Raw genomic sequence first — 13276 nt, forward strand, 5'->3', positions numbered from 1 at the left:
CCTGTGATGGACTTGCGACCCATCCAGGGTCACATAGAGACAAACAACCATTCACTCTCTCACTCACACCTAGGGACAATTTAGAGTTACCAATCAGCCTAACATGCATGTTTTTGGTCTGTGGGAGGAAACCGGAGCACCCGGAGAAAACCCACGCATGCACGGAGAGAACATGCAAACTCCACCCAGAAAGGCCGCTGGACCGGGGTTTGAACCAAGGACCTGCTCGCTGAGAGGCAGCAGCTCTACCAGTTGCGCCACCGTGCTGCCCCTCTGTTATTCCATTTATGCCAAAATATTTTAGTTTTATCTATTCAAGAAACTGTTGGGTCTTACAGGGCATACCACGTGATATCTGTTCAAGTTTGAGAATAAAACTAAAAGATTGGGTTTGTGTGAAGCCTGATGTTTTCTCGGCTGTGACGAGAACTGAATTATGAACCACTGAATTCTTTTTGAATCTCTATAATTAATGGCGCTCTCAAACTTGTTTGAAAGCTGCTGCTCGCCTGCTTTGTTGTGATTAATTTGTCTTGTTTCTGGCTGCAGTTGTAAGCCTGACTTGTTGTAGGATGAAAGGTTAAAGCCAAAAACAGAAGAAGAAAAAAGGACTCTGCTAAATCTCACCAGCTGTTTTTAATAAACTATTTTGTTCATCTCCCGCCTGGATGGATGGGCTGTTCAAATGAGCGAGCTCTGAGCGAAGAGGTGCTGGTGTTGGAGCCCCACCTGGCTTCATCTCGTCTTTCAACGCAGCAGGATGCGTGACTAAGCAGATACTCTGTGGTCTCTGTGGGCAGGAAGCCTGAAGGAAGACAAGTTCTCACATTCCTTCAGGGAATGTGCCGTAATAAAGATGGAGCCAGGCTGCTCAGGGTTTTAGCAGGTAAATGTATAATGTTCAGTTCATGCAGAGGCCAGACTCCTGAAGAAACATCTGCAGTGAAACTCATCAAGTGTCAACTGAAAGTCAGCAGCAGTAAAACAGTGTGTGAATGAGAGGGAGGCTGGTGGAACCAGTGAGGCTACAAGGAGCAGAGGTCACAAAGGTGCAGGACTTCAATGACTTGGGGTCCACTGTCCAGGAAAATGGGGAGTGTGGTAAAGACGTGAAGAAGAGAGTTCAGGCAGGATGGAGAAAAGTTTACAAGATGGTGGTGAGACCAGCTATGTTGTATGGTCTGGAGACAGTGGCATTGACAAAAAGACAGGAGAAGGGTTCTCTTTAGGAGTGACAAGGATGGATAAGATTAGGAATGAGATCATCAGAGGTGCAGCACAGGTTGAACAACTGGGAGATAAAGTTAGAGAGACCAGACTGAGATGGTTTGGACATGTCCAGAGGAGAGACAGTGGTAGAAGCATGTTAGAAATGCAGTCTGGCCTCTCTAACTTTATATTAAAATTAAATTAAATTCATTCAAAGGTAATCAGGTATATGTTTAATTTTTAAAAATCCCAATACAATTTAGAAGCAATGTTCAGATTAAAAACATCCTAAGAAAGAAAAAAAAAAATCTAGTTGCCTTTGAACTTAATAGGATCAACATCACTCATTTTTAATTTATGTAATAAATGTACGTTTGTTTCTTAGCACACATTTATCAATGGGATCGGGTTCTGCCTCAGACAGGAACACCTGACTGCTGAGATTTAATTTGATTCAGGCCATGAAATGACTTGTGGCACATTTTGATAAAATATTATTTTGAAATGAGTCACATTAGTGGAAAGTATTGGTAGTATTTAATTATAAATGCTGAATTATTTTTTAAAATGTCATTACATGTCAGTAGCTGTACTAACCCTTCATTACCTACCCACTGTGTGAACGTTTATGCAGCAGTCACACTGTTGTGATCCTTTATTTTATGTATGTTTGTCAGCACATTTCTCGTCCTGCAGTTTTCAAGCTATTTCAACAAAACATAAATCAAAACATTCAGCTCTTTCAGGACAATCCTGCTATGACTTTTGGTATTGGTGCAACTTTAGCTTTTTTACATATTTAGCATTTTCTGCCCTTTTTTTTTTGTCATAGAAAATGAATTGAGCTCATTTTACATCCTTGAAATCTTTAGATCTGTTTACAACCTTTTACTGCTCCTTTCACGTTTTGTTCTGGTGCAGCTTCTTTCAGCTTCCTTGTACAAATTTAATCATTTTTTCAGCTATTTTCAGCTAATTTCAGCTGTTTTTTCAGCTGTTTTGTGCTCCTTTTAGATTCTTTCTGCTAACTACAACATTTTTGTGCTTCTTCTAACTTATTTTTGCTAACTTCAGCTTGTTATGCACCTTTCAGTTTATTTCTGCAAGTTTCTACTATTTCAGCTTCTATTTAGTTGTTTTATACAAATTGTAGCATTTTCAGCTAATTCCACTTTTTTTTCACTCGTTTCAATTTTTTTTTGACTAATTCTGAAAAATTGTGCTCTCTTCACTTCCTTCTGGTAACTTCGGCTTCTTTCAAGCTTTTTAAAGCTATTTTTAAGATGGGGTTTTTTTTTTTGTTGTTGTTGTAGCTAATTTCACCTTTTTTAGATAATTTCCAATATTTTTTGTGCTGATTTCTGCTTCTTTTCACCTAACTGGGCAAATGTGTTTTTTCTGCTTTCTTCTGCTAATTTAAGCTTTTTCTATATTTTCAGCTAGTTTTTAAGCATTTTTAGATAATTTCAGCTGTTTTCAGGTAAATTCAAGTTTTTTGTGGTAATTTCTGCTACTTTCAGCCTAATTAACTTCTTTATGATAATTTCAGTTTGTTGTGCTCCTTTCAGCTTTTTCTGCTATTTCAGCTACTATTTAGCTGTTTTGTGCTAAATTTAGCTTTTTCAGCTAATTTCACATTTTTTCCAGCTCATTTCATCTTCACTTCCTTCTGGTAGTTCAAGCTTCTTTCTGCCTTTTCAGCTACTTTTCAGCAATTTTTACTAATTTCTGCTTTTTTTTAGATAATTTCCTAATTTTTGTGCTCATTTCTGCATGTTTAATTCTAATTCAGGAAATATGTGTTCTTTGTGCTTTCTTCTGCTAATTTAGACTTTGTCTTCCATTTCAGCTGTATTGCAACATGTTTTAGCTAATTTAATCTGTTTTTCAGCAAGTTCTTCATCAATAAACAGTCACACTGCATTTTTGCAGGAAATGCAATTTCTCTAGTTTTTTTATTTTTATGTTTTTGCATGAATCAACTGTGTCACCCAGGTGGTATTGTCACGTTGGTCTGAGGTTTTAAAGATGGCTAAAAATTAAAAAGTAAACAAACAAAAAAAGTTGGTGAACTTCTTGTGACCAGTATTTAATTGAAAGGAAGATATTTTTGTTTCCTGAGATGAATTTTTGGAACCATTTTAAAGGATTTTCCAAGTACACGTCTAAAACTAAACTGTCTTATTGTCCTGTCTTCACTGCAGGACGACATGTCCGACTCACTGCGAGACTACACCAACCTCCCGGAGGCAGCTCCTCTGCTCACCATCCTGGACATGTCGGCTCGTGCCAAGTACGTACGCGACGTGGAGGAGATCACTCCGGCCGTAGTGGAGCAATTCGTCGGCGACTTTCTGACTGAAAAGCTCAAACCGGAGCCCATCTGAGACTGAGGGTCCGAGCAGAAATCGAACATTAGTCAATGGGACTGCAGCTCTGACCTGTTCATACACCCCCGTCACCAGTTTCAGCCTCTCAAACACCTCCCCCCTCCCCGACTGTTAGAAAAAGTCTCACTTTTACATATTTTTTTAACATTTTCCCTTTTCACCGAGTCCTTCTCCCTCCTGTGGTGCCTTGCATTGACTATAGTCCATACAGTAATATATATGAAGATTTTGTTCTTTTGTTTTTATATTTTTACACAATAGCTTTTCTGAACTACGCAGAAAATTACCCAGTGGACCTACTTGTTAATGCTTTGCTTGCTGTTTTGACTGCAGAATCTGTGACGTTTGGTTTCTGAATGACGTTAGGAAATAATTAAACGCCTTTGTTGTCCACGTGTAGCGCAGACGGCCAAAACCTTCACCTGTAAATCCCTATTTAAATAAAACCCGCAGGTGCACACCCAGTAAATAGCACACCTTTTGCTTGAGTGATGTTTTACCACCCATGTCTTGTCACAATGTGAGCGTGAGTTATCTCTGATTGTTAATGACGGTTCTCATCTCAGTCGTTTTTAGAGGATTTTCTGTGAAGGTCCCCTAATAATTTAAATTAAAAAGAAAAAAAAAAAAACTTTTTCTGGCACAAAAATAGAATTTTGAAGTGTTGAATGTGTAAATCTTTATATTCTGTTACTTTGGTCACATTCAGTAGACATTAAAACTCACTTGAAAGCACAGTTTGGTTCTTGTTGAGTCTTTAGTGCAGCTAACGGTACAAAATACACCCGTCTGTGAATTTTTTTTAATCAAAATTCAAAGCATGAATTCCCTCAAACAACAATCCTGAATGTATGTCTTTTAAGTTTATTAAACCTTTATTTTACCAGGAAGAAATCCATTGAAATTATTAATTTCTTTTACAAGGATGTCTTGGATACAACTATACTGTAGTCCCTTGATCATTGCAGGGGTTACGTTCCGCACACCACCATGGTAGGTGAAAAATAGACGCTATATTTAATATATTAAGGCTTTAGAAACACTTCCCACACTCTTGCAATGTTCTGAACTCTTAAACCTACATCATTTTAACAGCATATGTACTAGGGGTTGCACGACTTCACATTTTTTTAAGTCGACTTCAACATGATAAAGAGTCGGCGTCGACTAGTTGCTGTGACGTCATAGGAACTCACTATCATATTTGCAAAAAACGTCATTTATTATTTACAAAAAAAAAAAAGAACAACAAAACATGGAGAGCGTATTTTTATGCTCCTACCATTTATCATACTGCAAATAAGTCACAGGAAAACCAAACTATTATTAGTCTGAAAAAGTGAAAGAAACATGCAGCACGTAAAAACAACAAAACTAAAAACGGGCGCGGTGGTGGAATTATTTTATTTCGTTCACAAAGTTCACTCGCTGTCAACAGTCTCCTCGTTTGCAGTTTTTGGTTTTCGATCCTGGTTTACGTGTAAGAAAACAAGCGCATCAACATGAGCAGGATGAAGGTTTGTCCGTTTTCGAGTAATGGTATTCCCAGCAAGAGAGAAGCTTCTCTCGCTGGGAGTGCTGGTTGCTGGAACAGCTGAATACCATTTGCTGAGTTTTGCCAAACAGGGAAATCTGTCCTGATTGCTGGCCCACCACTGCAGCGGGTTCGCCATGGTGGGAATCTGTGGTAACAAAAAAAAACAATCACGGACCTCTTTGGCAGCAGTGGAGCAGTGTGCTGATCTCCTGTCACTCTGGAAATGCCCAAAAAGTTGCACAAAATCCTCAAGTCTGTTTTTTTTTTTTTTTTCCGGTCACCTTTTCTGATTATTGGGCATATCCTCCTCCTCCGCTGATCATGTGACAGTGACGCGACTGTTACTAGTCGACGTGAAATTAAACTTGTGAGATGTCCCAGAAGTGACTAGTCGACTAGATGATTCTACCTCTAAATATGTACTGTACGTACAGTACTGCAAAATTTTGCTCACCAGCTCTGCAGAACAGCAGCTCAGTTCCAGTTCTGCAGAGCTTCCCTGCAGCGACGAAGCCCACCAGTCCAGGTTGACGTGCACGTGGATAATTGAGCTTCAGGATTATTTGCGACTTTCCTGCCAGTTCTGTGAGCTTCATAGATCGTTTTGACTTTGAGGTGCAAAACTTTCCCTCCATTTTGACAGAAAGCAGTGGCCAGCACTGTTGGCTTCTGGGTAGTGTAATCCTTTTGTCTGGCATTACTGTATAGGCTTATTGAAAGAAAACTACAAAATGGCAGCACCTGTCCGATTTATTTATTTTTCCATTAACTTTTTATCCCGTACCGTCCCAATCACGTGAGCACCGGTAATATTAAAGTTGGCAATCATTGAAAAACCATGAAGTAGCGATGGACTACTGTGTACATGACTGTGGCGGGGTGAAAGGTCAATTTCACCACAGTGCATGTATGAACAATGAACATATGTGTATGAGCTGCCAGTTGCAACGTAAAGGATTTTGCTGTTGATGACTGCCAGTCTCTCCAAACCAGTTTATGATCAGAGTAGTAGACATGAGCTGCTCACGATCTTTTTAGTTCAACAGGTATTAATAAAAATATAATCCAACGTGGAGTCAAGTTTTCTATCCTAAACATTTGTTGGAGTTACACTGAGGACGACTGTTGCGGTCTTACGGATGGACAGACGGAGACAATATATGGACCAAAGGGCCGGTTTTGTTACAAAAGAGGTCAAACTGTAGCATAGATAAGGTTTCGACAGAGGTCACTTGTGACCTTTGACCTCATAACCTTAAAATGAATAGGAATCAACGCTAATCCATAAAACATCCGACCGTACAGTTTGACATTTAGTTATCAATTTAGAGCTCAGACAAGAAACTCCAGACGAATGACTGGTGCCGCAACAGCCCGTCCGGTCTTAAGATGGTCGTATTAAAATGTAAAGAACCTCTGCCGTTAAGATGTTGGAAGAACTTTTTTTTTTTAATTAGCTTTTAAAGTCTATGGAGTTTGGGAAATGTGCAAACTCAAGTTGGGATAAAACCTTTTCACATTTGTTTTGTTGTACTCGGCAGCGTCTCTGTGATAAAGTTCATACTTAACATCTTTGCTCTTTTAGTTGCTATAGTAACCAGTTGATGTAGCTCCTGGAAATAAACGATTTGTGTTTTCTTACCGTTCTCATATCTACCTCGTATACATGACAGTTTACAAGATGGCTGCTGTAATTGTTCAGAAGAATGAAAACCAGTTTCGTGAAAAAAAGTTATAAAAAGCTTTTAGGGGCAATGTAAAACTCTTAGCTAAAGTGTATTTTTAAATTTACAGAAACAGGAAAAGATTCGTTTATTCAAACCATCAGGTAATAACTACTTTACGCAACATTTTTAGTTGTGGTTACACATATTTAGACTAAAAGACAAATGACTTAAGTATGGATTCATAAAAGTTAAATTAGCTGCTTCTCTAACATTTAATTAAAAATCCTTGAATTAAGTAACAGAACTTGTCCAAATAATAAAATATGAACACAAACATGGATTCAACAACAGGTATGAGCTTTATGAATCAATTCAACGTCAACATTTCATTGCAGGACAGAATGTACGATCAAAATGATTCCACTCGGTTTGATATTTAGGGGAACATCATGAAAGCAGCCTCTCAGCTTTGGATCGCGGTTTCTTCCCGGATGTCTGCAGAAGCTGCAACAGCTGCCTCCTGCCCTCAAATACAAGGATACTGGCCGCCATAGCAGAGTTCAAACTGTCCACACTGTGAACGACAGGAATAAAGAGCCTACGACCATCTGTTTTCTCCGCTAACTGGACCGCTTTGTGGCTCAGACCGTGTGTCTCACCACCAATGACAAGAGCCGTGGAGCCCTGAGCCCAGCTCTCATGGTACAGCTTGGTTTCCACACTGGGGAGGGAAAGGTCCTCATCTTCAGACTCTGAATCAGAATCAGAGTCAGAGTCAGAGTCAGTATCGTAATCCTCGTACTGAACCTTTTTCTTATTTGGCCTTGAGCTGACCCAATTGTAGTCTCCTGCTTTGCAAGACACATTTTCCTCAGTGTCTGTTCTTATGATGGGGCCACTGTCAGCCACGTGGACGATCACTGATTTGGGTAGATGATCTTCAACGTCATCCCAGTCCAGATGGGGATAGATGGGAAAACGGAAATGGGCCCCCATGGCTGCACGAAGAACTTTAGGCTCCCAAGCGTCAACACAACCTGTTGGCAAATAAATAAGCATTTAGGAAAACAGCAGACACAGAGTGTGGTTTTTAATTATTAAAATGAGCATACCTTTGGTGAGGAGGACTTTACTGCAGCCGGCAGCAGCAGCAGATCGGAGCATTGTTCCAAGATTACCAGGGTCCCGGATGTTGTCACATATCAGACACAATGGCACTGACTCATCTCTTTGGGGATAGTTAATGTGGGTCGGGTCCGGACGAGAAAATATGGCTGCAGAACACATTAGTTAAAAAAAATACACAGAAACAACTCGGAATACCTGTACTTTAAAGCAAAATGCCAACCTCCCACCCCACCCCCACAAAATAATAATCCTTACCAATGACTCCTTGTGGAGCAACAAGTTCAGACCAGGTCTTGATGCTATCAAACTTGACTTTGATCAGTGTGGCTCTCCTCAGCTTGTCTAGAGGCAGCTCTTGAAGCCGATCCAGGGTACTGAAGAACACCGTCTGTGGGCTGGCACCAGCCTCCAGAGCGTCGCAGATCAAACGTCGGCCCTCCAGGAGGATTTTGCCCTGGCGCTCCCGAAATGTTCTAGACCGAGCAACACTTACTAATCTCCTGCGTGCGGGGAAAAGAAGAAACAGCGTGAACATTGGTGCCATCTCTTTTGGTTTTATGATCACGTTACTGACAAACATGCTTATTAACTATAAATATTAGACACTCTTAAGACACACCTTTCTATGGTAACTATCTTAAACTGATATAATTTTGTGTTACAGCTAGATAACAAATATAAATGGCAATTACCTAAAAAACTAAACTGAAAGAAAAAAGTTGCTTCAAGTTTTATCCCTGTTGATATTATCATCATTAATGTGAACAACAGATTACTTAGTCCAGAGGTGGACAATATTTATTTTCCAGTTGGCCAAATCAAGACATTTAAAGCAATTCAAGGGCTGCACATAAAATTGGTAAACAAATTGTCTTCAAGACAGAAAGTTTTTTTTCAGGCTCTTGTGACAATTCATTTGTTATAAGCAAAAACTTAAAAAAAAAAAAAAAAAGTTGCAGGCAATCTTAATCCAAAAATTTATTTATTTATTTGTATCCAAGACGTTTCATTTGGACTACCTTAAGTTTCATTGAAAAACTGCTGGTGCTCATCAACTTACTTAAGATGTTTTTTTTCCATAAGAATATTGGGGCCGAATGGTGATTGCGCAAGGGCCCCTTTTGGCCCGCGGGCCATATATTGCCCACGTTTGACAGACTGAACTTTTCATTATTTAATCACAGTTTAAGTTTCCACACACAGTTTAAAAATGTTACATTGAAAAATTTATAAATATCTGAGCTACTACTCAAATATCTATTTTTTTCCTTACGATAGTCTTTTATCTCCAGGAAAGGCACTCTCGATGTGCAGTCCATCAAGTTGGCTCTTTGCTGCAGAAACCTGGGGACGCCTTACAGTCGACTGATCAGGGCTGCTCGTCTTAACAGAGTCATCTTTCTCAAAATACTCTGTAGTTTTAGAGGTGATTCTTGTCGCATTTTGTTTCTCTGCTGGCTTCTTAACACGAGTCTCTGACGGAGGCTTCACTACTTTTCCCGGCTCGTTTTCAGGAAACAACACATTGACGGGTTTCCTTTTCAGTCCGCGCACATACCGTTTAGATTCAATAAAAATGCCGCTCCTCTTAATTAGAAGAACATTTCGCTCTGTGGAAACAAGGCATTTCACGCCTCTCATGAACGCAGCCATTTTTTACCTTCTTCTCTCAACCAATCGAAGTTGCTGTAATTCCGGTTAAACTCGTTACTGCCACCTGTTGGATGATAGCTGCACTTACCCCGTAGTTTTTATTTTTTTAGACAATTCTAAATAAATAATTTATATATTTAGAACACAATAATTTTATCTAATAACGGATTATATCTCGTAGTAAACATTTTTAAATATGCTGTAGCATGGTGCAAACCAGGTGCAAACTTTACAAAGTGCTCTACTGTAATGTCGCGATATTTTACTGGGTGATACCATTATGATCGTGTGAGGGGGTTTGCAATGTTTTTAATGATTGCCAAAAAGTTTAGTACTCAGCCGGTTATTTTGTTTAGCCTAATTGGACTAATGCTATTGTTAGTAATAATAGTGATACTATAATTTCAAGTATCGGTGTGGGCGGTTTAAATTGTTTTTTGTTTGTTATTTTGTTCGTTGGTATTTACCCAGTCGAAAACGGATAAATCGATCATTAAGGAAGCGTAATCGCGCCCTGCACGGAAATCAAGAAGGATGTCTATGAGAAGAGCATTGCATTTTGTTTTCAAAGTTGGTGACCGGGTCAGAACAGCCACGTTTTACCGAGATGTCTTGGGCATGAAGGTATTCTTTCTGAACTGCATTTAAAGTGAAGACGTGTTATTTGAGTCACCGTTAGCTTCAACTTTTGATGATCTTCGTGCCACTAGCTGCACAACTGTTGTTGCAGAGACTTCCTCAGCTCAGAATTTATATAATTGAAAAACTACATATCTTTTTCTTGGTAAGCAGTATTTATTTTCTTAACGCATTCAGGTTTTACGGCATGAGGAGTTTGAAGAAGGCTGTAAAGCAACTTGCAATGGGTAGGCTCACACTGATTAAACTGAACTTTGTACTTATTGAAGTATTTTAACTAAACAGAGATCCTCTGTTTATCCCTTCAGTCCCTATGATGGAAAATGGAGCAAGACAATGGTTGGCTTTGGTCCAGAGGAAAACCATTTTGTGGCTGAACTGACATACAATTACGGAATTGGAGAATATCAACTTGGCAATGACTTCTTGGTGAGTGAGACTTAAAAGGACAACCATCTACAAAGGCCCTGATATGTGGTGTGCAGTGAAAATAAACAACTATCTGTGTTTTCCTATTAGGGTCTCACACTACAGTCCAGCCAAGCCGTAAGCAATGCCAAACGACTCGGGTGGCCCCTCGCTCAGGTGGAGGAAGCTCTGTATTTGACCCACGCTCCTGGAGGATATCCTTTCTACATTGTGGACAAAGACCAGCCTCCTCATGGTGAACGTCTATCTTTGTCTCTCCTTTTATTATAGTTCATCCGGAGTTTATAAATCCAGCTTAAAAAATAATCCATCCAGATCTGGCTCATCATGTATAATGTACAGAATAATTGCACATGGTATATGATTAGTTATATCATGTGTCTGATTGGGACCAGAAAATGACCAGTTCATTGCCCTGCCCTTGAGCAAAGAGCCTATTCCCTAAGCTGCATATTGCTCCACTTGTGTGTATTTCACGTGTGATGGCTTAAATGCAGAGAACAAATGCTGTCGTTGTATGGTTCAGGTTTGGTTCTTTTTCGTATGCAAAAATCATCACAAGGTCAACAATGCAATGAAATGCTGAGAACGAGAAGAACCGTCTCGACTCGCCAAAACAGAAATGACAACAAGAAATACCAAATGATGCAGTAAAAATACAAAAAAAAAACCAAGGCACCAAAAGTGAAAAAGAAATACATCTACAGTGTGGTTCGGTTAGCAGTGAGGTTCTTTCAGCAGCATGGTTCTGTTCTGTTGGCAGCATTCTTGTTAGCAGGTCTTGTTAACAGCTTGATGGTAATAATATGGGCACATGCATCGATGGAAATACATAGCACTTTCATATTAAAGATAAAATTGCACACAGTGTTGATTTTACATGTTGCTACAATCATTATTACTGTTTCCTTATTGTTTGTTTTCATATTATTATTATTATTAACCTCTTTGGGAACACCTCTCTCTTATGTATTTTATTTGTTTATGCCTACATAATCACTTCTGTTTTTGTATTATTTTATTACCTTGTAGTAGATCTGTGAAGCAGTATTACTCTGGAATTACTCCGTCTAGCAGTTTGTCATAAAAATAACAAATATAAAATAATTATTGCATCAGTTTCTCAGATTTACTTGCCTCTTTGTTGAAATCTTTATTTTATTGCCACCTAATCAAACTGACAGACTACTTCATTTGGGTCTTTACCTAATAATATGGAAAATGGTCATATGTCTTCAAAATAATAATATAAGTTGCTCCTGGAAAAACTTTAGAAAACAAAAGACAGCAATTTTAAAATGAGCAGGAGAAACATGAATGTGTACAGTGTGTTCGGATGATTAGTGTAATCTGCTGCAATTTCTTTAATTAGTGCCTAATCTGTAACTAATCTGTTTCCAGACCCTGTGCAGAAAGTTTCCCTCGGTGTGTCGGACCTCCACAGATCAACTCATTACTGGGCTACGCTCTTAGGAATGACAGTGATGGAGAAAAGTGAGAAAAACAAGACGGTGTTGTTGGGATTTGCAGATTCTCAAGTGAGTCACAAAAATGAGCACCTGTAATTATTTTTGCAAATTTTTTTTCTTCAGATTGTGATAAAAGGATCTAAGACAAACTAATAAAAGCTGTGCTGTGAAAGTTTACATATTCAATCACATTCTACATGGAGGACTAGATAATTTTATTGTGTGTTTAATGTAGATGGTTTTTTTTTCGTAGTGTAAATTGGAGCTTCGGGATATCAGTGGAACGGTCGATCACGGAACAGCGTTTGGGAGGATTGCATTTTCATGTCCACGAGAACAAGTACAATTTAGTTTCTTGAATAAATCTTTGGTTTACTTTTGTAGAAATATCATCTTGAGTATAACTTTATTATTTACATTTTACAGTTGCCTGGTATTGAAGCCTTGATGAAAACAGAAAATCAGAAAATCCTCACTCCATTAGTCAGCCTGGACACTCCTGGAAAAGCCACAGTAGAAGTCGTTATTTTAGCTGACCCGGTAAGTGTTATAAAATGTTTTAGTCGTGTAAAAATATTTATTTATTATAGTAATATTTTATGCTTTTATTTTAGGACGGTCACGAGATTTGTTTTGTGGGAGATGAGGCGTTCAGGCAGCTTTCTGCTGTGGATCATAAAGGAAGTGAATTGCTTGATAAGGTGGGCAAGTCCTTATTTAAAAAGAAATGAGCAACATGTGGTGATTATTCACTGTCTTCATGTTTTTTTGTTTTATTTCAGGCCATGGCTGAAGATAAAAGTGACGAATGGTTTGCCAAGCATAACAAACAGAAGGCTGCTGCATGAGATGCTTTTCTCATCTGTTCACTTGATGATAATCTCCTGAACCGGATGCTCATGGCTGACATCTTTTCATAATGTTAACTCTGTTGTGCTCGGGCTGGAAGTCCGATTAATCTTCCTGAATAACCATGATATGAACCACTGCAAAGGACAACTTGCTGAATTTGATCAGTGTTTCTCAAAAAATATCTAATTTATTTCAGTTTGATTATTAAAGCATACTTTTTTAAACCATGACAATTTATCCAGAACCACAAGAGAAATTATTTCTGTACATTTTTCTCATAGTATAGTCATAATATCTGATGTT

At 38.8% G+C, this 13276-nt stretch overlaps 3 protein-coding genes across 3 annotated transcripts in view; 2 read left to right on the forward strand and 1 right to left on the reverse strand.

Annotated features, from left to right (window-relative positions):
• nxn (nucleoredoxin) overlaps positions 1 to 4242 on the forward strand; it is a gene marked incomplete in the record, with an annotated part of 71684 nt that extends 67442 nt beyond the window's left edge. Inside the window, 1 exon segment of the mRNA XM_037678253.1 lies at positions 3414 to 4242. Within this exon segment, the coding sequence (XP_037534181.1) occupies positions 3414 to 3596 (183 nt within the window).
• Positions 4243 to 7246: 3004 nt separating this feature from the next.
• mrm3a (mitochondrial rRNA methyltransferase 3a) lies at positions 7247 to 9587 on the reverse strand. The gene is made up of 4 exons (XM_037678254.1): positions 9205 to 9587; positions 8187 to 8431; positions 7916 to 8077; positions 7247 to 7840 (listed from the first exon to the last, which is right to left on the reverse strand). Exons 1-4 carry the CDS (start codon positions 9582 to 9584, stop codon positions 7251 to 7253), a joined length of 1377 nt encoding a protein of 458 aa, XP_037534182.1. The 5' UTR covers positions 9585 to 9587; the 3' UTR covers positions 7247 to 7250.
• Positions 9588 to 10057: 470 nt separating this feature from the next.
• Positions 10058 to 13219, forward strand: glod4 (glyoxalase domain containing 4). The gene is made up of 9 exons (XM_037678255.1): positions 10058 to 10208; positions 10401 to 10450; positions 10532 to 10652; positions 10743 to 10887; positions 12054 to 12190; positions 12375 to 12461; positions 12548 to 12661; positions 12736 to 12822; positions 12904 to 13219. The coding sequence occupies exons 1-9, from the start codon at positions 10119 to 10121 to the stop codon at positions 12967 to 12969; spliced, it is 897 nt and encodes a 298-aa protein (XP_037534183.1). The 5' UTR covers positions 10058 to 10118; the 3' UTR covers positions 12970 to 13219.
• The last annotated feature ends 57 nt before the right edge of the window (positions 13220 to 13276 follow it).

This window comes from Nematolebias whitei, chromosome 6, assembly GCF_014905685.2.
Source record: "Nematolebias whitei isolate Nwh7 chromosome 6, NemWhi1, whole genome shotgun sequence".
Classification (NCBI taxonomy): Eukaryota; Metazoa; Chordata; class Actinopteri; order Cyprinodontiformes; family Rivulidae; genus Nematolebias; species Nematolebias whitei.

Bases quoted from the DNA above. Each gene is read 5' to 3' on its own strand.
- mrm3a (XM_037678254.1), bottom strand. From the start codon at position 9,584: ATGGCTGCGTTCATGAGAGGCGTGAAATGCCTTGTTTCCACAGAGCGA. The intron at 8,078-8,186 runs GTAAGGATTATT...TGTGTTCTGCAG, and splicing joins TGCTCCACAAGGAGTCATTG to CCATATTTTCTCGTCCGGAC. The intron at 7,841-7,915 runs GTATGCTCATTT...ATTTGCCAACAG, and splicing joins TAAAGTCCTCCTCACCAAAG to GTTGTGTTGACGCTTGGGAG.
- glod4 (XM_037678255.1), top strand. From the start codon at position 10,119: ATGTCTATGAGAAGAGCATTGCATTTTGTTTTCAAAGTTGGTGACCGG. The intron at 12,662-12,735 runs GTAAGTGTTATA...CTTTTATTTTAG, and splicing joins TCGTTATTTTAGCTGACCCG to GACGGTCACGAGATTTGTTT. The intron at 12,823-12,903 runs GTGGGCAAGTCC...GTTTTATTTCAG, and splicing joins GAAGTGAATTGCTTGATAAG to GCCATGGCTGAAGATAAAAG.